Here is a 24,371-nt window from a genome sequence, read left to right on the forward strand (position 1 = left end):
TTTAGATACTTTGAGGGCTGTTACAATTGTATTTTATTGTACTTCATTATATTAATATTAATATTGTACTTCATTATAGTATAATGCCCTCTAAATAGTAGGTATTTATTAAATATTTGACAGATAGGTACCCATAGATAGAATGTTGGGCTTGGAATTAGGAAGACTCAATTTCCTGAGTTCGAATCCAGCCTCAATACTTAATAGCTGTGTGTGACCCTAGGTAAGTCACTTAACCCTCTTTGCTTCAATTTCCTCATTTATAAAATGAACTGGAGAAGGAAATGGCAAACTACTTTAGTATCTTTGTCAAGAAAATCCCAAATGGGGTCATGTTCAGATTCAGTTGTATTGAAAAATTACCAAACATTTTTCAGCAACATAGAGACTATATGTATAGATATGTTGGATGTATTGAAGTTGAATGAACATTAGATTTTGGGGACAAGGGTTGAAATCCCAGCTCTTCCATTTACTAGAGGTGTGAGCTTGCACAGGTCTCTCATTGGTGCTTTCCTTACCTATGTGACTAGATTGGACTAGGCCATTTTTTTAGGTCTTTTGAAACTCTAAATCCCTTGATAACCGAGGTTTAATTGTTTAGCTTAGAATAGAGAACCTCATCCCTGAAAAGTTGGTTACAAGTGATAAATTACTTGGCCACAACAACTCATGAAGCTATTCACTAGAGAATTGGATGGGATTGAAATCTCTGACAATTTATTCACAAAGATGAAATCATTCCTAGATCCTTTGAAGTATTTGAGAGATACACATAACATTTTTTTTTATTGCCTCCAGAAGACATTTGCTGGAGGAAATGCCTTTATTGCCTTCTCCCATTAGCACATTAGTACAATAAATTTGTTGGATTAGATAATTATCACTCTGGAAGGAAATTAAAGTTTGGCCCTGTGGGAATAAGAGGTGAACTCACAGGAAGAGAAAAGCATGGAAACTGTTGAATGGGCAACAATGAAAGAGAAGACCCAAAGTGTGGTTTCCTAAGGCCTGGGGAGAGAGACTGAAGCATGAGAGTGACTTGACTTCCACTGTTTTCAAAGTTCACTCTGCATTATAAGGTTTTTGTACATCAAGGAGACATTAGCACATGACTGTAAATTTAGGTTAGGTCTTTTTTTCTTCCTCAAGGAGTCATTGTTAGATACTCAAAGAACTGATCTAATAAAGAGTAGATTTTGATTCCTTTTCTGCTACTAACTTTGAACTTCTCTGAAATGGGGTTGAATCCTTCTCTGTCTGAAGGCAGCTAGATTACTACAGTTGATAAAGGAGTCAGGAGGACGGGAGTTTAAATCTGACCTCAGACACTTGATACTAACTAGTTGTGTGACCTTGGGCAAGTTACTTAATCCTGATGAACACTTATCCAGGACCATCTATAGTCAGCCTGATTCATATTTGGTCACTGGACCCAGATGGCTCTGGAGGAGAAAGTGAGGCTGGTGATTTAGCACAGTCCCCTCCCCACCCAAACCCACTCAAATCCAATTCATGCCCTTGTCATGGCATCACCTCCCTGATGTCAAGGACTTCTTTAAGGACAAAGGACAAAACATCAAAAAAACCAAAACCACCCATCACCAAGAACTGAATGATTTCTTGAGATTCTTTCTCAGATCTATGTTTATGATCAGGGTTCTAATCCTAGCTTTGTCACTAATTATCTGGTGATGTTGGGCCAGTCACTACACCTTAATTTAGCTATGCCTGCCTGAACAATTAATTTGCACTGTCTCTCTTATTGGGCTGCATGGCACCAATAATTGTGATTGCTCATCATAGAGAGATGAAATCATGGACATACATCTTGCCTTTGATTTTTTATAACTTTGTGATTATTTATAAGTTGTTTAAAATCTTTGAGCCACACAGAACTTTCAAAGTATCTATTTAAAGGTGCATTGGGTGAGCAATGAGTTTTATTCTTTTAACATGCATACACACACATATACACAGAGACATGATTTATTTTTCTGGTCTTAAAGAACAAAATTGGTTAGTGATGTCATCTTTCACATGTATATCAAGAAGCAATTAAGCAATTGTAAAAAGGTGAAATCTGTCTTTAATCAAGCCTCCTCAAGTTGTAGAGATGAATCTTATCTTTAAGAATAGATATAAATTTGAATGTAAAAATGTTAATTTAAGAAACCAAAGCTTGCCTTTAAAAATCTCATCAAGATAGCTCCTATGACTCAAAGGGGGAGGATCATAAATAATAAGGCATTCCTTTTACTATAATGTCTGATGTCCTGAGTTAACTCTGCAATATCCTTCTTTCTTCCACATCCTGAGTTGCCCCTACTTACTGTATCCTAGGTTGTGGGGCCATACCCTTCTTTGATTGGGCAAGCTGGAGGTGATGTTTCAGATCTTGCCTTCTAATAGTCAAAACTATAAAAATGCCAATATAAGTCTCCATTTTGGGGGTTTGTTTCTCTAGCTAGATATCCCACACATTAAATAATCTGCTAATTTAAAGAAATATTAATAAATATGTCTGTTAACCTGATTCTATGTGCTCTTTCTTAAGGCCAAACTTTGGAGGTTAATATTTGACTCTTATTAGGACAAAGTATGAGAGTTAACACATATATAATCAGATTATTATTTTTAAGATGGAAAACTCAGTGAGAGCCCCTCCTCATTTTTTTTTTTTAGATTTTTGCAAGGCAATGGTGTTAAGTGACTTGCCCAAGGTCACACAGCTAGGTAATTATTAAGTGTCTGAGGCCGGATTTGAACTCAGGTACTCCTGACTATAGGGCCAGTGCTCTATCCACTTTGCCACCTAGCCATCCTCACCCCTCCTCATTTTAATGGGATCCCTACTCATTCAATTACTATCAGATTTGATGGAAGAAGTTCCCATATAAAGGATATATTAAAGACATCCCTTATAGACTTGTTTTGTGAATAGATGAAATGCCAGACATAGGAGTACTTTGTAAAAATATCAAGATTTTCACAATTGTATTCTTCTTCAAAAGTTGATTTCTAAGTTATTGTGAGGAATGGAATGTGTCTTCCTTTAGACTTAGAGAGGAGTGTTTGGCCTGTCTTTCTTAATCCAGGAAAGAATGTGCCCTCCTTTAGACTTTGAAAGGAATACTTGTCCTACCCTCCTAGTAACTTTAAGCAATGAAAGAATATGTCCTTTCTGAGACTAGACAGCATTGTATAAAGATGATTCATTTTGATGAGATTTAGTTCAACCTAATGGCCTCCAGGGAGGTTTAATGTTTTGTCTATTTTTTGTTTATGTATAATTATTCTGGTTCTCCCTACCTCCCACCTTTGTTCCTGTATAAATATCCTGGTCTCTTTCTTCTCTTAGTGGTGATCTTGGATAGATGGCCTTCTCCTGTTGGTTTAGGAGTCATCTTGAACAGCTTATGGTAAAAACCTAGATAATAAAACTTTATTTCTAACCTATATTTTCTGTCATTTTATTTTAATCCTATATTTTTAAGGTTTATTCTTGTTTGTAGTTGTGAGAAATGTGGGGTGTTGGTCTTCACAGTGTGTGGAGGGGAGCCCTTAGGGAATACATCACAAAGGGGGAATGGCCCAGCCAATCACAAGACCGGAAGAGTTTTCCTAATCCCATTCCAGAGATACCAAACCCCAAACCGGTTCTCAACAGGTCAAGAGTGACCTAGAGATCTTGACCTAATGCAACTGAGTTTGTGAAATTAGGTAATTGAATATTAACCCACACACCCCCTGGGGTTCTTTAGCATATCATTCCTGGTATGATGTGGGAGGTGGGGATCAAATTAGGGGCATGCCATGGAATGGGTGGATTTCTTAGATTGTAACAAACTCTGAGAGCCTATGAACATCCAGGAGGGAGGGGAAAGAATTTCTGAAGACCATAAATTACCTGACTTTGAAGACTGATTTGGGCATTACTGGATCTTGTAAGATGTATCTTGCCAGGTTTGTGAATAAAATGTACAATTTTCTCTCACTCTAGCAGGTTTTTTTTTTCAGTCATTTATAACAATAGATTACATACTCTTTAAGGACAGGGACTCTTTTACTTCTGACTTGTAGTCCCAGAACTAGCACAGTACACAATACATGTAGTGGGTACTTAATAAATGCTTGTTGACTGATGTATCTTTGTAGGATTTCCCTCTGAATTATATTTTTAAAAAGACAGTTGGAAAGGATAAAAAAAAATTAAGCAAGGAATCTGGTACTTATTTAAATCAGTGTATGGGAAAGTTAACAAAAATACTATAATACATAATATAATCACAAAAGTGAAATCTGATTTCATTTTATTTAATGACTCTGGAATGGGTTTTATAGCATATAAATGTAAGCTTTTTTCTTCCATTTGCATATTATTTAACTACTGAATAAGTTTTATGGATGTTCTTTCAATTGTTCTAGAGAAGACTTCTTTGTAAGCCCTCAAATCTACTTGGAGTAAGTTGAGAAGAGGTAAGACTAGAAGAAGACAGACTGGAAGTTTCCTCATTCTGCTGTTCTGTAAGGTTGGCCTAGTATAAAATGCTACTGCAATTCTCTTTCCCATTTAAATCATTCAAATTGCCTCTGGAAAAGGTTTCTTAATTAGTAATTCTTTTATCTGGAACCTGAACTTCTAGGAGGGTCCCTGGGGTGGTGGCAGAAAGGATGTGTATGTGTTGTTGAGGTCAGTGAAATATCTTGCCTTTTGACCAATTTCTGCCCTAGTCTGAAAGAATTAAGTCTTTTGTCAACCTTACAGATACCACTTGAAGACACTAAATTGATCCCTCTGGATTTGCCCAGTTTGTTACCCATTCCTTAATCCCTTCCCAGCACCACCTTAACTCCTTCCTTATCCCTTATCTAGCACATGCCATATATAGCAGTCCTTAATTTCTCTCTTAGCATTCTCACTTTCTTAGGGAATGTTAATGATTTCCTCTATGAAACAGAGCATATGTTACTGTTCAATTTCCTTATTACTTTAATATTGACAAGAATGTATAAATAAATTTCTTTTATCCCCAAATTCTTCAGGAAATTCTTTGCTTGAACCCCTTGAAACCTTTAGCTGGACAAATTTTCCAACAATAATGTTAGGGTTAGTCCATCCTCCAGAGAGTCTACTGTTGTGGGGTAGGAGGAAGGCTGGCCCTGGAAGAAGGGAGCCATAGTGATAGTACCTGGGATATCATTAGGGGGTCTTGCACTTAGATATGGGGAACCAGTAGAAAACTCTGAGGCTTGGGAAGGAAGTACACTGTCCCCTGGACCCTCCTCCCCCACTATCTTTTCTAGTCTTGACTTTGTTACCAGTTGATTGAGTAATTTGGGGGTAAATCACTTAATTTCAATATAATTTAGTTTCTGACAGGTGTCAGGCAGTCTTATTCACCTTAGTAGTTCACTGCTTTGGAATTTTTTTCTAAGATAAGGATTCTTAACCCCATTGACAGTCTGATGAAGCTCAAGGATCTCATATCAGAATAATGTTTTTAAATAGGGAAAATGAAACTCACAAAATAGAAAAGAAACTATATTGAAATGCAGATAAACATATGTGAATGTGTATATACATGTATATAAATTCAAATATGCCAATTAAATTGAAATATAGATACATATGTATGCACACACACATAAAATATATTTATATCACAGTTAAGATCTCTAAGGAAGTCAGAAAAGCTCAAAATTCACATTGGAGACCAGTGTTGTTTCTATACAACTCAGCTACCTTTTAGTAATTGAATTACTGTTCTAATAAGGTGCTAGAACCTGAAGGGAATTATTTTGGATCTCTCTCTCTTTTTAGGCTTTTGCAAGGCAATGGGGTTAAGTGGCCAAGGTCACACAGCTAGGTAATTAATAAGTGTCTGTGGTGGGATTTGAACTCAGGATCTCCTGACTCCAGGGCCAGTGTTCTATTCACTGCACCACCTAGCTGCCCCATCATTCTGGTATCTTACAGATCTAAAACAGGAAAGGAATTTAGAAGTCATTTTGTCCAACCCCTTCATTTTACAAATAAGAAAACAGGTTCATCCAGGTTAAAGGTCAAATGAATATTAAATGGCAGAGTTAAAATTTTAACTGAGGTCTTAAGATTCCATATTTATCCCTCTTTCCATTGTACTATATAGCATTGATAAATCTTGTTTTAATTATTTTTGTATTTTCAAACAGGCAGTTTTTGTCTATCTTTAGGGTTGCATCACAATTTAACTACAGAAATCCATTAAGAAGGGATAAAATCTTATTGATAAATAGAGGCATGGCAATATAGATTTCAAAACTCTTAAGGACTCAATAATAAGTGAGTATTACATAAATTCAACTTCATATAAAAGCATACTCATTAGTTCAATCTACCTCATTTTACACTTGAGGAAACTGAGGTTCAGAGACTGTTCCCATGCTCATACAGGTTTAAGTGGCAGAACCCATTAATCTAATGCTCTTCCTTACCACCAGAGTGATTTTTGTTTGGATAGGCTCTGAAAGAAAAAGATATAATTTGTTTTGTAACTTAAGGAAACTTGAAAAACTTCAACAAAGATTGATGTGCAGGCTGCATCTTATTGTAAGCATGCATTAAAGAGCCTTCTACTGCCCTCTGGTGTTAGTTTGCATAATAAGAAAGGCTTATGATGGGAACAAGCTCCTTAATGAAGACATGAAGAATTTATGCTCACTAATATCCTCTAGAAAGTGGAAGTTATTTAGTATTTCATTAAAAATTACTAGAGTAGTTAGGATCATAGATCTCAGACTAGACTCTAGAAGTCAATTACTCCAACTTATGGAAAATGAGACTTAAAAAACTGAGGTTAATATTGTAGTGGCAAACTTCAGAAGTAGATTTGAACCCAAGTCTATGACTCCCTAACCAGGTCAAATACAGAAAATGAAGCTTAAATACTTTAACCACTTAATGAGAAGACAGGATTCATTAAAAAAGACCCTGATTTTGGGAAAGATTGAAAGCAAGAGGAAAAAGAGTTGGCTTGATTAAGAAATAGAGTAATAGATCAGTGGATTAGGATAGGTTCAAAAGAAACCGCACTAAATGACTACAGTAATTTACTGCTTGACAAATCCAAAGACATCAGCTTTTGGGATAAGAATCATATTTTTGACAAAAATTGTTGGGAAAACTGGAAACTAGAATGGCAAAAGTTAGGCATAGACCCACATTTCATACCTTTTCGCAAAATGTCAAAATGGATATAGGATTTAGACATAAATGGCTACACCATAGATAAATGAATATTCCAAAAAATACTCTATCTATCAGATCTATGGAAAGGGGAGAAATTTATGACCAAACAAGAAAGAGTACATTATATACTATAAAATGATTTTGACTATATTAAATTAAAACGCTTTTGCATTAATAAAATCAATGCTGCCAAAATTGGAAGGAAAGAAGAAAGCTGGAAAACAATCTTCACAACTAGGAGTTCTGATAAGTTTCATAATCATTTGGAAAAAAGGTTCCAAATCATTATTGATTAGACATGCAAATTTAAACAACTATGAAGTATCATGTCACACCTATTAGATTGTCTAAGATGAGAAAAAGGGAAAAGGGAAAATGATCAATGTTGGAGGGGTTGTGGGAGGATTAGGACATTGATGCATTGCTGGTGAAATTGTGAACTGATCCAATCAAACTGGAGAGCAATATGGAACTATGCCCAAAGAGCAATAAAGTTTTTTATTCTCTTTGACTCAGCAATTCCAATTCTAGGCTTATATCCTGAAGAAATCATAAAAAAGGGGAAAAGTTCCACATGTTCCAAAATATTCATAGTAGCTCTTTTTGTAGTGACAAAGAATTGGAAACTGAAGGGCTGCCCATCAATTGGGGAATGGCTAAACAAGTTTTGGTACATGAATGCTATGGAGTATTATTGCTATGGACTATAAATGGTCAGACTCTAGAAAAGCAGGGAATGAGTTACAGAATCTGATTCTGAAGGGAGTAGAACCAAGAGAACAATGTACTTGTTAATTGTATTAACAATTGTTAATTAACATTGTTAAATGTAACAATGTACTTGCTAATGTATTTTTTTTTTTTTTAGGTTTTTGCAAGGCAATTGGAGTTAAGTGGCTTGCCCAAGGCCACACAGCTAGGTGATTATTAAGTGTCTGAGACTGGATTTGAACCCAGGTACTCCTGACTCCAGGGCTGGTGCTTTGCCCCCTAGCCACCCATGCTAATGTCTTGTTAATATTAATTATACCATTGTGGGATGATCATCTTTGATGGAAGCAGCTCCTCTCAGCAGTTTAGAGAGCTAGGACAACTGTATTAGACTGGCTATGGACAATGTTATTACCATCCAGAGGAAGAAGAACAAAACAAAACAAAACAACCCTTCAGAATCTGATGAACACTTTATAAAAATTATCTCATTATCTCTTTCCCTTAATCCCAATTCCTCATACTGAAAATGATTAATCTGTAAATATGTTTATTAAAGAAGTATGTACACTGTTAATCTAACTGTTCACTGCTTCAGGGAGGGGTGTGGGAAGAGAGGGTGGAAGGAAATTTTGTAATTTAAAAATATACATATGCATATGGATGAATGCTGAAAAAACACTTATAACATGTATTATGCATGTGGAAAAATAAAATATCAATAAAATAAGAAAAAGGGATGATAGAGGATGAGATGGATAGACAGTATCATATAAGCAACAAGGATGAGCTTGAACAGACTTTGAGAAATAGTGGAGGATAGAAGGGCCTGGTATGCTATGGTCCATGGGTCACAAGACTTGGATATATAGTTAGGGACCTCTAGGTGGTACAGTGGATAGAGCACCAGCCCTGGAGTCGGGAGGACCTGAATTCAAATTTGACCTCAATAATAATTACCTAGATAATGTGATTTTGGGCTAGTCACATAATATCATTGCCTTGCAAAAAACAAAATAAAATGATTGGTGAACAGAAATAAAATATTTAGAAGAAAAAATAAGTTGTGATTGGAGTGGAGTGTTAGACTTAGAATCAAGAAGATTTGAATTCACATCTAGCCTCAGAAACTTACTAGTTATGTGATCTGGGTAAGTGACTTAATTTCTGTCAACTCTCAGTTTCTTTATCTGTAGAACTGGGAAGTATAATGGCACCTCTCTCCCATGGATCTTGTAAGGACAAAACAAGATTTTGTTTTTTTTTGTGGGGAGGCTGTTTGTTTTAGAGGCAATTGGGGTTATATGACTTGCCCTAGGTCACGCTGTTGTTGTATATATCTGAGTAAGTAATAAGTATCTGAGGTCGGATTTGAACTCAGGTCCACTGTGCCACCTAGCTACCCCCGAAACAAGATATTTGTAAAGCAATTTGCAAATGTTAAAATACTATATAAGCACTATTACCATTACATAATATTATGATTATTGTTTGTTAAGATGCTTACAAACCTTAACAATATGAGTGCTGGTGAAGCTCTCTAAAAGACTTGAATGAGTCAATTATTAAATTTTCAGTGAGTGAATTTCCACCTTGAGAATTAGCAAACATACAAATAAGGATTTAATTTAGTATTTTTTGTTATTGTCCTCACCTTAAAAAATAGTGGATAAAATGTTAATATAGATTAAAGTTAAAAGTATGTCATGTATATTTATTTCACCTCACCCCCACCTCTCTGAGAGCTAGCTGTTAAACATTTACCAGCACAACCCTGTTTAGTGTTATGTAAATCCCAGCTAGTTAGTCAACAGATTCAATATTTCTTTCTTTCCCTCACATTACCCCATTGTCCATGTTTCTATATAGTTGCCTGACACATTGTAAAGCTCTATGAGCTCATATTCCCTGCTATGAGACCGAGTTCCATGAATTTCTAAGTCACTGAGTGCTGGGGAGAGAACTTCATTTAGTATCTAATTTTATGTTCCATTAAAATGATAAAATAGGAATTGTGGTTAAACTGCTATTGTCTCATCACATTCTTGAGACTAGGCTATAGTTCAGGCTGGCTTTGTTGTATCTAGGCTAGAGACAATTTGACTCAGCATTTCTTTGTTCTTATTACTGGGATTCTGTGAAGTCCCCAATGATTTCAGACACTCCCCAGTCTGAAAAGTTGGAAAAGAGTGCTGGGTCCATTCTTTGATGAGCCTGAAGTAGGATGACAGCCTGGTCATACAGAGGAGATCACATAACTCCTCCTCACAATGCAATTTTAATTAGTAAGACATAATCAAAATTAGGGAAAAATGAAGAAGTTTCTGCTTCTTGATAAAAGTCCCATTAACCTTGGATTACAGTGAAAATTATCTCTCATTTAAACAACAAATCACTAAAGCATCAAATGGAACAAAATGCCAAATTCTCATTCACACATTAAAATAATATCAAACAATCATATTGAATTAAGAATTATATACTTTGAACTAGACAATACCTCAGAAGTTATTTTAAGTGATATCTAGGGTGGCTAAATAGCTTACCCATTGTCACAAAATCATCAGAGGTGGGATTGAATCTGAGTATTCTTTGTGCCTATAAACTCAGTATTCTTTCCATTGTACTTTTATATCCTGATTTTATAGGTGAAATCTCACTTGGGTTAACTGACTGGCATAGGGTAGCTCAGCTAATAAGTGTCTAGGATGAGATTTTATTCTATCCATTCCTTCATGCTGCTGCTCCTTGGTTTAAACCCTTATCCTAAAACAAGCTTGGCATTTAACAATAGGTTTCATATGAGAAGACTTTATGATATGGGCAGGAATGACACAAAGAAAACTATTACTATGACTCATTCCATCTGGAAACCGGTACGTCCTTCCAGATTCAGTTCAGTTGCCATCTCTTACAAAAGCCTTTTCTGATTACCTCATTGTTAGAGCTCCTCCTCCTGAAATTACTTTGCGATAAACAAAAAATACTTCTCTCCTTATGCTATTTTCTCACCCAGAATGTGAGCTTTATGAAGGTGGTTTTATTTTTGACTTTCTCTTCCTAGAAACTAAGCTAGTATTCAATATTTCATCAGTCCTTAATAAGTGCATGCTGAATACATAGAACTGAAATTCAGCATTCCTTTTGTTGTTGTTGGGGTGGCGGTGGGGGCTGAAGGAGGACATATGATTTATCTCTTTTTTGCTCTCTTCAGTGCTTCTCAGGGGACTCTGTCAATAAATACACTTTCAAGAGGAGGGAGAAGCATAACTAGAATAAAGTTACTATGGAGACTGATCAATTAATCCCTTGCTCTTCATTGTCCTAGACCCTCCAAAGTCTAATGTTTCTCAGTTGCCCAAAATGCCAAGTTCTCATTCACATTGTAAAATAAAATTAACCAAATGAATCAAACCAAGTCCTTACCTGACCCGAGGAGCTGGATTGCCTATAACTCTGCATTCTAAATAGACTCTGCTCCCTTCACCTACTTCTTGACTTCTCAGTTTCTGGGTAAATCGAGGGGCAGTTGGGAGGTTCATGGGTTCACAAAGTGGTTTATGTAAGATGCCATTGCCAGACTGAGTACTGGCCTGACTCTTCTGGCAGTAGTCCTTGATGTGATTAGCTGCAGGTAATTTGACTTCTGTCTCCATTTCTGGGTGGTCTTCAGTTGGACTCTGACTGGCTGAGGTCCTTAAAGCTGATGGTTGATTCTTTGGAGACAGGTACCCACTATCTGGGGATGAGGACTCTCCATTTAGATTTCGGTTTCTTGGCTTTGCTGCCTCTCTAAATATGGAAGAGAGCTCTTCGATCAGATTAGCTGCCTTGTCTCGGAGTTGACTCTGAGATCCAGAGGCTCCCTGATATATTGGTTTGGACCTAGCATTTGAGTTTACTGCCTTTGGACCATGTCTCTCAGCATTCCGGAGACTCCGAATGTAGCTGGGACTGGCAGTCAGCAAAGGTGAGCCAGTAGGTTTTCTCTTGGTTGTAGGTGAAGAGATGCTTCTATTTTGGGGGACTGGGGATTCTTGTTCTGGTAAAGTTTGACTTTGAGTTGGTCTGTTTCCCTGAGGCATTGCTGAAGTCATCTGCTGATCCAGTTTGGTCTCCTTTTGAGAAGTTTTTTCACAGAGGCTTGTTGGAGAGGTTTTTAAAATGTGAGCAATCTCCTTTTCTGAGTCAAAATCTTCCATTTCAGAGTTGGCTATGGCTTCTCGAGCCAGGTCAAGGCTCTTATTTATCTCTTCCTGACTGAGAAAGGCAGATAGTTCAGGAAAGAACTCAGAATTCTTGGTGTCTTCTTGAACATCTGATAGGGAATCATAGAAAGATTCATGGGAAGATGTCTCTGACATATTTTCAGAATAGTTCTAGTAAACTTTGTTGTCTACAATGTAAGCTCCTTTGGGGAGAGGGAGGAATAGTTCAGAGATACTGGCAATTCACAGCTTTGTTCTTGCAGGCTGGAAGATAACATAATCTTTGTTAAAAATGCTACAATAAAATACTTTTTTCATTTTACCAGGGAGTGATTGCTTTTCAGCTATAGACATTGGGCATAAAGTTGGGAAACACATTAGATTGAAATAAAAAAAAAATCAATGCTTATCACTTGTTCTTAAAAGAATTTTTATTTTTCTTTAATTACATGTAAAAACAATCTCAACATTCATTTTTTAAAAATAATTTTTGAGTTCCATAAGAAGACAAGCACTTTGATATAGTTCTATTGTGCAGTCTTAATGCTCACCACTTATTATTACTATTATTATTATTTTTTGAATTGGAATGTGTGTGTGTGGCTGCTGACAATCCAAGAGTCAAACCTAACTGATTCTGAAGAAAGTGGAAGAAGAATACTATAAAGGGAACAGTCAATATAGTTGAACATTCCTTTTCTTTGCTCATTAACTGGAATAAGTACCACTCCTTAAAATACCTCTTGACTTCTAAGTAAAGAGTACCCTGTCTAATGTTAGCTGGCCAGACTCCTATTGATTGATTTGGTGGTGCTGCATTCCTCATCTGAGCCCAAATCATAAACTGTACCACAGTCATCCCAATTCTCAGCTTCCTTTGGGGTCCCATATCATTTTTTCTATGTTTAGGCACTGGACCTTTTTTGCTCTAACTTTAACACACAAAACTTCACTTTGTTAACAATTATCATGATTGAAAAATGAGATGGATGACTTGGGAACCAATGAGCTCTCTCTTCCTAGAAATCAGATGCTCATTTGTTAGTAATGTTGGAGAATGAATTCTTGTTCAGGTTTAGACTCATGGGCTTTGAGATACCTTCCAACTCAAGGTTCTGTGACTGAGAGAATGCTTGTATATAATCTACTCATTGGTGACTGCTTAAGATATCTGGTTCCTTTACTTTACACATCGAATGCCTGAAAACTAGTCACACTGATTTGATATTTTGAACTCTTATAAATCTAATCTGATCTTATAAATCTTATAAATCTTCTCTGATCCACGAATGCCTTTACTACCTTAAATAGGTATTGAATATTCAGAGTGAAGAAAATCCAAGCAATGAACACTTTTTGAACTGTAGAGATGAGCATATGTGCGTGATTGCTATTTCAACAAAACTTTTTAGTTATTTATCATAAGAGACACAGATACATTCAAGAAACAAAATAAAAATTTTTATCAGTCACATGCTGTATTCTGAACTCTGTTAGGCACTGAGATAAAAATTTGATATAATGATTCAGCAGATATTATGAAACACCTAAAATGTATGAGGAGGTATTATGTTTAGTGCTAGGGGTACAAAAGATAAAAATGATTATAGGCCCTTCTTTCAAGGAGCTTGCATTCTCTTGGGGGAGAAAACAAATAAGTAGATAAATGTATCCAATATTTACAAAATCATTACAAGATCATGGGGGAGCAGGACTAAGAGTAGCTTAAGAGGATAAGAAAGGCACCATCCAAAAAGTAGCATTTGCTGAGCTTTTAAGAAAATTGGAGATTCAAAGATGGAGTGGTGAAGAAGGATTGAATTTGAGGCAAAGTATACAATTAGGGCAAAGTCAGAGAGCTCAAGGGATAAAGTGTAATAGGTTAGAAAACAGCAAAAGGCTGCTGACTGAGTGATAGGGAGTTGCAGGCAATAAGATCGGGTAAGGTTTGTAGACAGCTTGTGAAGGCTGAGAAATGCCATATGATTCTAGAAGGAATAAAGAGACATTGGCGTTTTTGGGAAAATTTACATGACCACATGTGTATTCTAGAAAAATCACTATGGTTGATGAATCAAGGATGAATTACAGAGAGGAAGATACTTGAATCATGGAGACAAATTTGGAGGTGCTTAATAATAATCTAGAAGACAAGTTATGAAGACCTGAATAATGTTGGTAGTTTCAAGAGAAAGAAGGGGATATGCAGAGAATACTGCAGATAAAGAAATGACAGAGGGGGTGGCTAGGTGGCATAGTGGATAAAGCACTGGCCTTGGAGTCAGGAGCACCTGGGTTCAAATCTGGTCTCAGACACTTAATAATTACCTAGCTGTGTGGCCTTGGGCAAGCCACTTAACCCTATTTGCCTTGCAAAAACCTAAAAAAAAAATGACAGGAATTGAAAACTAATAGAATTTATGAAGTTAGTGAGAGTGATGAACCTAAGATGCCACTGAGAATGTAAACATGTGAATAAGAAGGGTGGTTACAGCTTTAAGAAAAATAGGGAGACTCAGAAGAGGGACATATTATTGAGAAATGATAATGGGTTGTTTTAGACATATAGAGTTAACATACCTATTGACATGGCCTCATCTATGCTAATAAGTATGTCAAATCAGGAAATATTTAATAAGAGCATACTATGTGCCAGTTACTGTGGATGATATAGAATTAGAGCTTGAAAGAGAGACCAGGGTTAGATATATAGAATTGAAAGGCATCTGCACAGAAATGATAATAATATTCCTGGGATTATGGGTGGAGTGCTGGATTTGTATTCAGGAAGACCTGAATTCAGATATGATCTCAGATATTTCCTAACTCTGTGAACCTGGGTATGTCACTTAACCTCTGGTTGCCTTAGTTTTCTCAGCCATAAATTGAGAATGATAATAATGGTATGTGCTTCCTAGGGTTGTTGTGAAGATCAAATAAGACAATAATTATAAAATGTTAAACACAGTGCTTGGCAAATATATAACTATATAAATGTTAGCTTATATATAGATATGTATTTAGAAGTTATAATTATATAAATGTTCATTGTTCATATTTTTAAAAATTTCATAGACATAATTTCTGGGTAATTAATCATTTCATTAATAATGCTAGCATTTTATTAATAAAAAGAATGTTCATTTGGCTGTCTCTCTCTTGGACCAAAGATGACTTATGACTCAGTTTATATGCCCTTGGAAGAGTGGGTGACAATCAATTCTGATTGGTTAACAATTAATGAGAAAGAATGAATATTACAATGAGAGGTGAGATGAACCTTTTCAAATGAAGGATGCAACTTTGCTTGTCATTTATTTCCAAGTCACACCCAGTCTCTGAGAAATCTAAATAAAGAATCTATAACCTCCACCCTAGTTAGAGCAGAAGAAAATGGGTGGGTAGTTTCACTTTAGATTAAATTCCTTATAAGGTTGGCTGAGAGGGCTATGTCTTAGTTGAGGAGAATGTTAATTTTTTTCTGCTATCATCAGCTCAATACTTCAGAGGTAGAGCTCCAAAATGAGGACTTTAGAACAAGGTGGAACACTAGATTTCCCCAAATCATTGATTATTAATTATCATTTCTATCATTATCATCATTATTATTATGGTTCTATGAGATTGATAAGAGAGAAAAATACCTAGGGCAGAGCATTAAGGTGCACCTATTATTAGGGAACCAGTTATGTATGATAATCCAGAAAAGGAGATGACAGCCTTTCTTCTTAAGGAATATTATAAAGGGATCTAAAGTCAATGAATACACTTACAATGCAGAATGTAATAAGTACATCTGAGGGTTATGTGATGTCTAAGAAGGTGATAGTTGAGATGATAAAGAACAGGTGGAAATTTGAAAAATTTAGAGAGGGCATGAGAAATTATTACAAGCAAAGGATACAATCAGAGTCAAGGCAGTGAAGTTCAGATCATTGGAGAACACAGATTTGTCCACTGGATTGGAACTGGGAGCAGAGAATATGGAGTGCTCTTAAATAAGGCTGGGAAAATAGGGTAGTGCTAAATTTTGGAAACCCTTGATTGACAGGTAGAGAAGTTTGAACTTTACTCAGTGGGCAGAAGGGTATTACTGAAGTTTTTCTGAGCAGAGGAGAGACATTACCAGAATTCTTAATTTAAAAAAAATAAAGATTTTTTTTTCTGAAAGTAAAATGAAGGATAGATTAAAATAAAAAGGGGAATGAAGATTTTAAAGGAGACTATTTTAGTCTCCTTTAGCAGGACTGTTTTAGAGGTGTCATGATATAGATGTCAGATCTTTGAATTAGGAGTCAAGTAGGTCAGATTCTCCTTTGTTAACTACATAATCCTGGGCGTTTTCTTTAATTTGTACTACCTATCTTACAGGCATGGATGTTTTAAGGATAAAGCAAAATAGCTTAAAGTATTATATAAATGTTGTTACTACTAGGGGGGCACTAATTGGAATAGAAAGAAAAGGATTGCCATAGAAGTTGTTCTAGAGAAGTATTTTGATAGGAACTAGTGATATGAATGAGAGAAATGAGGCAGAGGGAAGGTTCAAATATAATCCTTTCTTTTGTGTTTTTGTAAGGCAATGGTTGTAACCTTGTCCAAGGGTACACAGGTAATTAAGTATTAAGTGTTTGAGGTCAAATTTGAACTCAGATTGTCTTGACTCCAGGGTCAGTGCCCCAAATGCAATTCTAAGGGAATGAATGCAAGCAACATAGGTGAGTGTGGTCGGTATCTATGAAAGAAAAGAATGAGAGGACATCTGTTGATAATGAAAATAAAGTTATAGATAAAGTATGATGTGAGCTCTATAGGAGACAGGCTATTTCCAACTGAGAAAAAACAGGAAAGATTTTGAACAGTATCAAGGGAATCAACCCACCAGGAGAGAGTCAGCTAGTCTTTTGCCATTATGTACATAGGCGTGAACTCTGTTCCAAAAGGATGGTCAGGTGTCAGTTAATGGTGGGCAAAGGAGTTGTGGCTATGAACTACCCTAGCCAGTGAGTCTCCCCACACTCATTTCTTCCTGGTGTGGCTAGTGTTCAATCATGCCTCATAGCAGCTTTATGGTTACCATAATATTTGAGCCCTATCTATGAGCAAAGTTATAAATCCTTTTATAACCTCTGAGAGAATCAGGTCTTTAGGACTGTAGTGAATAAGATCATCTGTTCCAGAAATATGTCTGTATATTTAGAATTTCCAAGGGAAGTCTTGGTAGAAGCAACCTAGACCTAAGCAATCTTCTTTCTGGACTTCTTGTTTTGACTGGGACCAGTTCAAGGTCTCTTACACTTTTTCCTCTGATCACATATTGAGTACAGAACCTCATAAGAGGACATGTTGTCTCAGAATACTCACCTATATTGCAATAAAGTGGACTATGAACAAATAGTGCCAACTCTATGCAATTTGGATTACCCAATTGGGAGATTAATTGAAGCAGAAGAATAGTTGAGTGAAGTTCTCTTCTGCATTTGAGACAACCATAGCATCTGGATTTATGAGAGATTAGATAAGGAGTGCATTTGCCTATATTACTGCTTCATAAACAAAGAGTTGGCAGAGGGTCAGGTCAAGCAATGAAGGTAACTTGGCAGGAAGGGAAGGATGTTGGGTAGGTCCCATGACTAAGAGATACCCCAAAACAGTAATGCCTCTTTTCAGAGTCATCTCCTTCCTATTATTTTAGTGAGAGAGCATTATCAAATAAAGGATCACAGAGAGGATCACACAATATAAAGGGGACAATTTTGATTATATAAACTCAAAAAGGTTTGGTAGAGATGATTCCAATGTAGTTAAAATTAGAAGGGAAATATAACTGGAAAAATATTTATATTATTTCACTGTTTAGTCTTATGTTCTAGATACATAAAGAATTGTTTCAAATTTATATGCCCAAGAACTGATGCCCACAGCTGATGAATGGGCAAAGGATGAAAAGAAGAAATCCAAGTTACCAATAATCATGTGATAATTTGCTTCAAATCACAGATAATTAGAGAAATGAATAATAAGACAACCTCCAGAAGATTGACAAAAATGGCAAAAAAGGAAATGACAAATGTTGGAGGGGATACAGGAAAATAGACACACTAATGAACTGTTAGAAGGGTTATGAACTGGTTCCATTCTTCGGAAAAGCAATTTGGAACTATGCCCCATGAATCCCTAAAGTGTGTATAGGTATTTCTTTGATCCCAAAAATACCACTTTTAGGCCTATACTTCAAAAGAATCAAAAAAAGAGGAAAATAATTCAAATGTAAAAAAATATACATACATAACATAGAAATGCATTTGTATATATATTTAACATATACAATGTATATATACAAATAAATATGCATATATATATATATATATATACATATATATTATAATCTTTTCCCATTATAACCCCAAATTGGGAACCTAGGGAATATCTAGCTCTTAAGGGAATGACTAAACAAATTATTGTACATGAATGTAATAAAATATTATTCTACCTTAATATATATGAAGCAATGGACATTTTCAGAGGAAGATGAGAGAATATCTTTGAACTAATGCAGAGTGAAGTGAGCAGATTGAAGTTAAAATATGTACAAAGAAACTTTTATTAAGAAAAACATGCTTGCATCCCTTTGGCATAGCCTTCCAGAACACAGGGTCTTATATTGCTGAGACCAAAGGAAAGACTAAGGAAGGTCTCGGGTCGGTCTAGAACTCAGATTTAACGTCTTCTAGTTTGATATTCTTACCACAATATTATGTTTTTTTCCTTTCATTGTCATTATCAAAGTCTTACATCCATTACTTCTGCTGATGAAGAGGCATAATAGAATAAATTAAGGAATTCTGGTTTACAATCCCAGTTCTGCTTGCTGAGATAAAGACATAACTGACATGATTATCATAGTATATGTGCAGATGGTGAAGTTTAAAGGGATAACATTCACATTCTGTGGAATAGTCCATAGCCAAAAAGATCTCAACAGAATAGAGTGATGGACTGAAATGTATGATAGCATTTGATTGGGACATTTATATCAAGTTTTAAATTCTAAAAGTTAACTATATAATACAGTCTGGGAAGAGTGGGAAGAGGTATGAGTAGGCAATAGGAACAATGAAAACGACCTGGAAATTTAAGTGGACTACAGTATGATTAAACAATGTGGATAAAAAGGATACTGCTCCCCTAGGCTAAATTTAGTGCAGAAGAATAATAATAGTTCCATAATACACTTTCTTGAATAAAACACATCTAAGCTACTTTGTTTAGTTCTTGGCTTTGAATTTTTTTAAATTTAAATTTATTTATTTAGAATTTTACAATTTTTCCCTTAATCTCACTTCCCTCTGCGCCCCGCCCCCCCACCCCGGACAGTCTGTTAGTCTTTATATTGTTTCCATGGTATACATTGATCTAAGTTGAATATGATGAGAGAGAAATCATATCCTTAAGGAAGAAAAATAAGTATAAGAGATAGCAAAATTACATTTGGCTTTGAATTTTAGAAATACTCCTGCTACTGCTCCTACTGCCTTTTTTTTAGTGTATAACACTTTTAGTTCTTTTTTTTAATAAACTGCTTTTTTTGTAAATAGTACTTTAAGTGCTTTTCTTTTTTTAAATTACTTTTCAATTATTATCTAATTTTATTTTCACAACAACCCTGATAGGTAGGTGCTATTTTTATACCCATTTTACAATTGAGGAAACTGAGGCATAAAAAGATGAAGCAGCTTGCCCAGTTTTATATATATATTTGAACTCAGGTCGTCCTGACTCTGGGATCCTTAGACTATTTACTGAGCCTCTTAGCTGACTCTTTAGAGAAGCTGTAGCATATTCAGAGAAGTCAATGAGTATGATAAGAGGCCTGGAGACTATGCTGTACAACTGAACCAGGAACCTGAGGAAGAGAATACTTAATGGAGAGAGTTGTGGACCTGAGGCTTAATAGGTATTCTCAGCTACTTAAAGCCACTTGAGAAACGAAATAGATTTGCTCTGCTTGGGGTCCGAGTGTGAAAACTACAGAAGAGAAATTTTGGCTTGATGTCAGGACAATCATCCAATCAGACCTTTCTAAAGTAGAATGAATTGCCCCCAAAGTTCAGTAAGTGACCAATCCCCTCCCCCCCCCCCCCCCATTGCTGAAGCTCTTGAAGGGAAGACAGGACAAGTATTTATAGAATCTCAATGGATGGGTTCTTGGTTAGGCAAAGGGCGAACATAGTTTCTGAGGTTTCTTCTAGCTCTATGATTCCATGGTTTTATAATTATAATATTTGTAGACCCATATCACTGAACCCCAAATAAATGAATTTATAATAATTTGAATACTAATAAAATGAATATATGGTCATCAGAAGCTCATCATATCAGTTCAAGAAACATTGGACCACCTACTGGACAAGGAAGATGATTTGTGGATGATCATACACTTAAGTGCTCAATGTTAGATTTGAACTTAAACCTTTTTGACTCAGACCAATGTTTTATTCATTTTACCATCTGCCTTGTCTACAGAGGATGAGGATAAATTTTAAAGGGTCAACAATATCTTTTCAATGGTGTAAATATTTCTCAATTACTTAGGGTCATGGGGATTTAAAAAAAATGAAATGAACAAAGAATAAAAGGAATTTCTGCATTTTTCCCTCTTATATGGTTTTCATTTTTCTCATTGGAATATTATGTTGATCTCTTTCTTAGACTCATTTCTTCTTGGCTTGAATCTATGATGTTTGCTAGCACTGCTATCTTTAGTGACAAGAACCAGAAGTTTGTTGTGTGTCTAGGATGTGAACCTTAGATAGAGAGAAAAACTGGGGCTGTGACTTCACTATCAAAAGTAACTGAGACAATTAAATCAAATGAAATAATATTTGTAATGCACTGATCATAGTGTTTGTCAAATAGTAGGTATAAGATATATAAATACTTATTCCCTCTTTGTTTATGGCTAGATTTCTCTCAACTTATAGGAATTAATTTTTTCCTTTTCATCTAATTCCATGAAAATGGGAAAAAATACAACCCCCCCAAAATACAAACCCAGCTGACCCAAACTTCAAAGATAAGAATTATCCTTCAGTTTCACTCCATGATCCATCTGTCTTCATCTCTATATTCCTCTGATGACATCTTTTATATTGGTTCATCTGTATAATTGCAGATTTGTGATATTTTGAAATCTGTTCATATCTACCATCCAGCTACTTCACCTTCATGTTATGTCCATTGCACAGCTTAAAACATCAAGAGACTATGTTTTTAATAACTAATAACAAGATGCTGGAGTAAATAGAGTGCTGAATTTGAGTCAGGAAGTTTTAAGTGCAATAATATTTACCAGTAAAATCACCTACTATACTATATATATAATATAATATAATATATATATATACATCTCTATATATAATACAAGATATATAGTTAACTAATATAATAGCTAATCATATCATTGGTGCTAAAATATTTTAACATCAATATTTCAAGTCCTATAGAAATATTAACTTTGTTCATTTGTAGTTACTATTTCTATGGTATCTAGAGGGGAAACTATGCATTCAGTCAGTAATTTAACAGTTATTTATCAATTTAATATGGGATGGGGGAGGACCTTCTACATTAGAAGCCAGAAAGATTTGGATTCAAATTGTGCCTTATTTGCTTATTAATTGTTTGACCCTGAGCAAGTCTCTTAATCCTGTTTGCTTCAGTTTTCTCATCTTACAAAATGAACTAGAGAAGGAAATTACAAACCACTTTAATATCTTTGCTGAAAACCCCCACATGGAATCACAGAGTTAGATGTAAATGAATAGCAACAAAAACGAGCAAAGATTGACATGTATGAGCTACATTTCACAACTTTTGAAGAGAATGCACACATCAATGGAATGACAGAGCTATTAAAGCAGTAGACTCTGAGATTATTTCAGGGGCTGATCCACTGATCCAGGGGCTGATCAGTGATCACCATTGCTCACAGTGAGTTGGAGCTTTCCAAGTTTTAGCAGAGAGAAGTCTAATCAATATGCCTTGGTAGGCTGGGGTGTCAGCAAAAGTTGAATAGTAGAACAGAATTCCTAATTGTATTGCTTTATGCCTCAGACTTCATCAGCAAAAGCAATGATTGTAAGACTTCAACAAAGATGACGCAAGGAAAGAGCATAGTGTGGGAGAGAGAATAATGAACTAGAAGGAGTTAGAAGACCTGAGTTCTAGACTAGATGCTACCATTCATTAGAAGAATGACCCTAGACCTTCATTACTATGATGACAAATTGCATAAAGGTAACCTGTATTTTTTCTTTTTAGTTTTTGCAAGGGAATGGGGTTAAGTGCTTGCCCAAGGCCACGCAGGTAGGTAATTATTAAGTGTCTGAGGCTGGATTTGAACTCAAGTACTCCTGACTCCAGGGCTGGTGCTCTATCCACTGCGCCACCTAGCTGCCCATAACCCTGTATTCTTGAAGGCTATGCCAATGGAATGAAAGCTCTGATTGAGTCTATACATGGGAAAAGCTTGAAATATAAGTTACCCAAAATTCAATCTATTTATTCTGTGACCAAGAAAACACAAACTGAGGCACAGTGACTCAGGAGCAATGGACTAGGAGTCAGAGGATCTTGTTTCGAATTCTATTTACTTCGTATGATCTCTCTGGGTCTTATCTATAAAAAGAGGGTACTGTCATGATCTGTATCCAAGGTTCCTTCTAGCTCTAAGTTCTAATAACTTAAGAACTCATAATCTTCTTATACTACTGTTGTGATCTTCAGGCATAATTCAATTTGCTTTCAGTCAAGAAGCATTTAGTGAATGCTTAATATGTACTTAGAGGCTGTCAGGAAGTTTTAGATACAGTGTTAAGTACACCTAAGCACAGTCACTTAATAGCACTGTTTCTTTTTTCTTCATCTATAATTGGGATTAATAGAACATATCTCTCAGAGATGTGAGGATTAATTGATATGCTTTTTTGTTTTTAAAATTTAAAGTCCAATATAAATACTATTATTTGATGTTATTATTTGATGATAGAGCTACAAAGACAGAAAGGGTTAGGGGGAATGCTCATTCCATTGACTAAGTAGGAGTTTTCCCAGGTGTATCCAGCATCACTAGAAAACTATGCTTCATGAATTTCCATGTCATTCAGCACCAAAATCTAAAAACAGTCATCCTAGGAACTGAAGTACTTCTGGAAAAGTTTCCATTATTTCTCCTTTCATGCTGAAATGTGAATAGAGCTTTTGGTGAGTCTGTGACAATATTGGAGAATGGGAAAATGACATGTGCAAGGAGAGCCAAGTTTGCTCTCTAAAGTGAATATAGAGGAGGTGATACAAATTCTAAAATCTTTAAGCAGTTTTTGTTTTAAATAAGTACCATCAGGGTGGCTAGGTGGCGCAGTGGATAGAGCACCAGCCCTGGAGTCAGGAGTACCTGGTTCAAATCCAGCCTCAGACACTTAATAATTACTTAGCTGCGTGGCCTTGGGCAAGCACTTAACCCCATTTGCCTTGCAAAAACCTAAAAAACAACTAACTAACTAACTAAATAAGTACCATCAGACTTACTATAGGGAAAGGATCTTAGGGGTTACACATTCCAACTTATACCCGAATAGGAACCTCTCTCCAAAATCCTTGACAAAGGGTTATTTAGTTGTCATTGGAGGGGAATTTACTAACTCCTGGTACAATTCATTTCACTTCAGAACAACCTGAATGATTAAGGTTTTTCTTGATATCAAGTCTAAATCATTCTCTCTGCAACTTATAGGATCAGAGATTTAAACTGGAAGACACTTTAGAGGTCATTGAGCCAACCCTTTTATTTTACAGATGAAGAAACTGTGGTAGTGAATTGCCCATGGTTACATAGCTTATTGATCATAACTTGTGGTCAAGCAAAACAAACTGAATCCATCAACCATTTGATAAGCCTTTAAAACACATAGACAACTATCTCTTGCCTTGTCTTTTTTTTCTCCAAATAAAGCATTTCTAGTTCCTTAGGCTAACTTTCAAATAGGATAGCAACCAGACTCCTCACCAGCCCAACCACTCTGCTCTCTGGAAGGGAAGAAAAGAAGGGAAAAGATATTTATTAAGTGATATCTGTGTATCAAGCACTCTGCTAAGAGGTTTACAAATGTTGTCTCATTGGATTCTCAGAACCCTACAAGGTAAATGCCAATATGATTCCA

At 35.8% G+C, this 24,371-nt stretch overlaps 1 protein-coding gene across 3 annotated transcripts in view; it reads right to left on the reverse strand.

Moving 5' to 3' along the window:
- PALLD (palladin, cytoskeletal associated protein) overlaps positions 1-24,371 on the reverse strand; it is a 498,686-nt gene that overhangs the window by 463,068 nt on the left and 11,247 nt on the right. For all 3 annotated transcript variants that reach the window (XM_074228994.1, XM_074228995.1, XM_074228996.1), the window contains exon 2: positions 11,369-12,414. In XM_074228994.1, the coding sequence (XP_074085095.1) occupies positions 11,369-12,306 (938 nt within the window). In that variant the 5' untranslated portion in view covers positions 12,307-12,414. The remainder of the gene's footprint in view (positions 1-11,368; positions 12,415-24,371) is intronic.

The sequence above is a fragment of the Macrotis lagotis genome, chromosome 3 (assembly GCF_037893015.1).
Source record: "Macrotis lagotis isolate mMagLag1 chromosome 3, bilby.v1.9.chrom.fasta, whole genome shotgun sequence".
Lineage (NCBI taxonomy): Eukaryota > Metazoa > Chordata > Mammalia > Peramelemorphia > Peramelidae > Macrotis > Macrotis lagotis.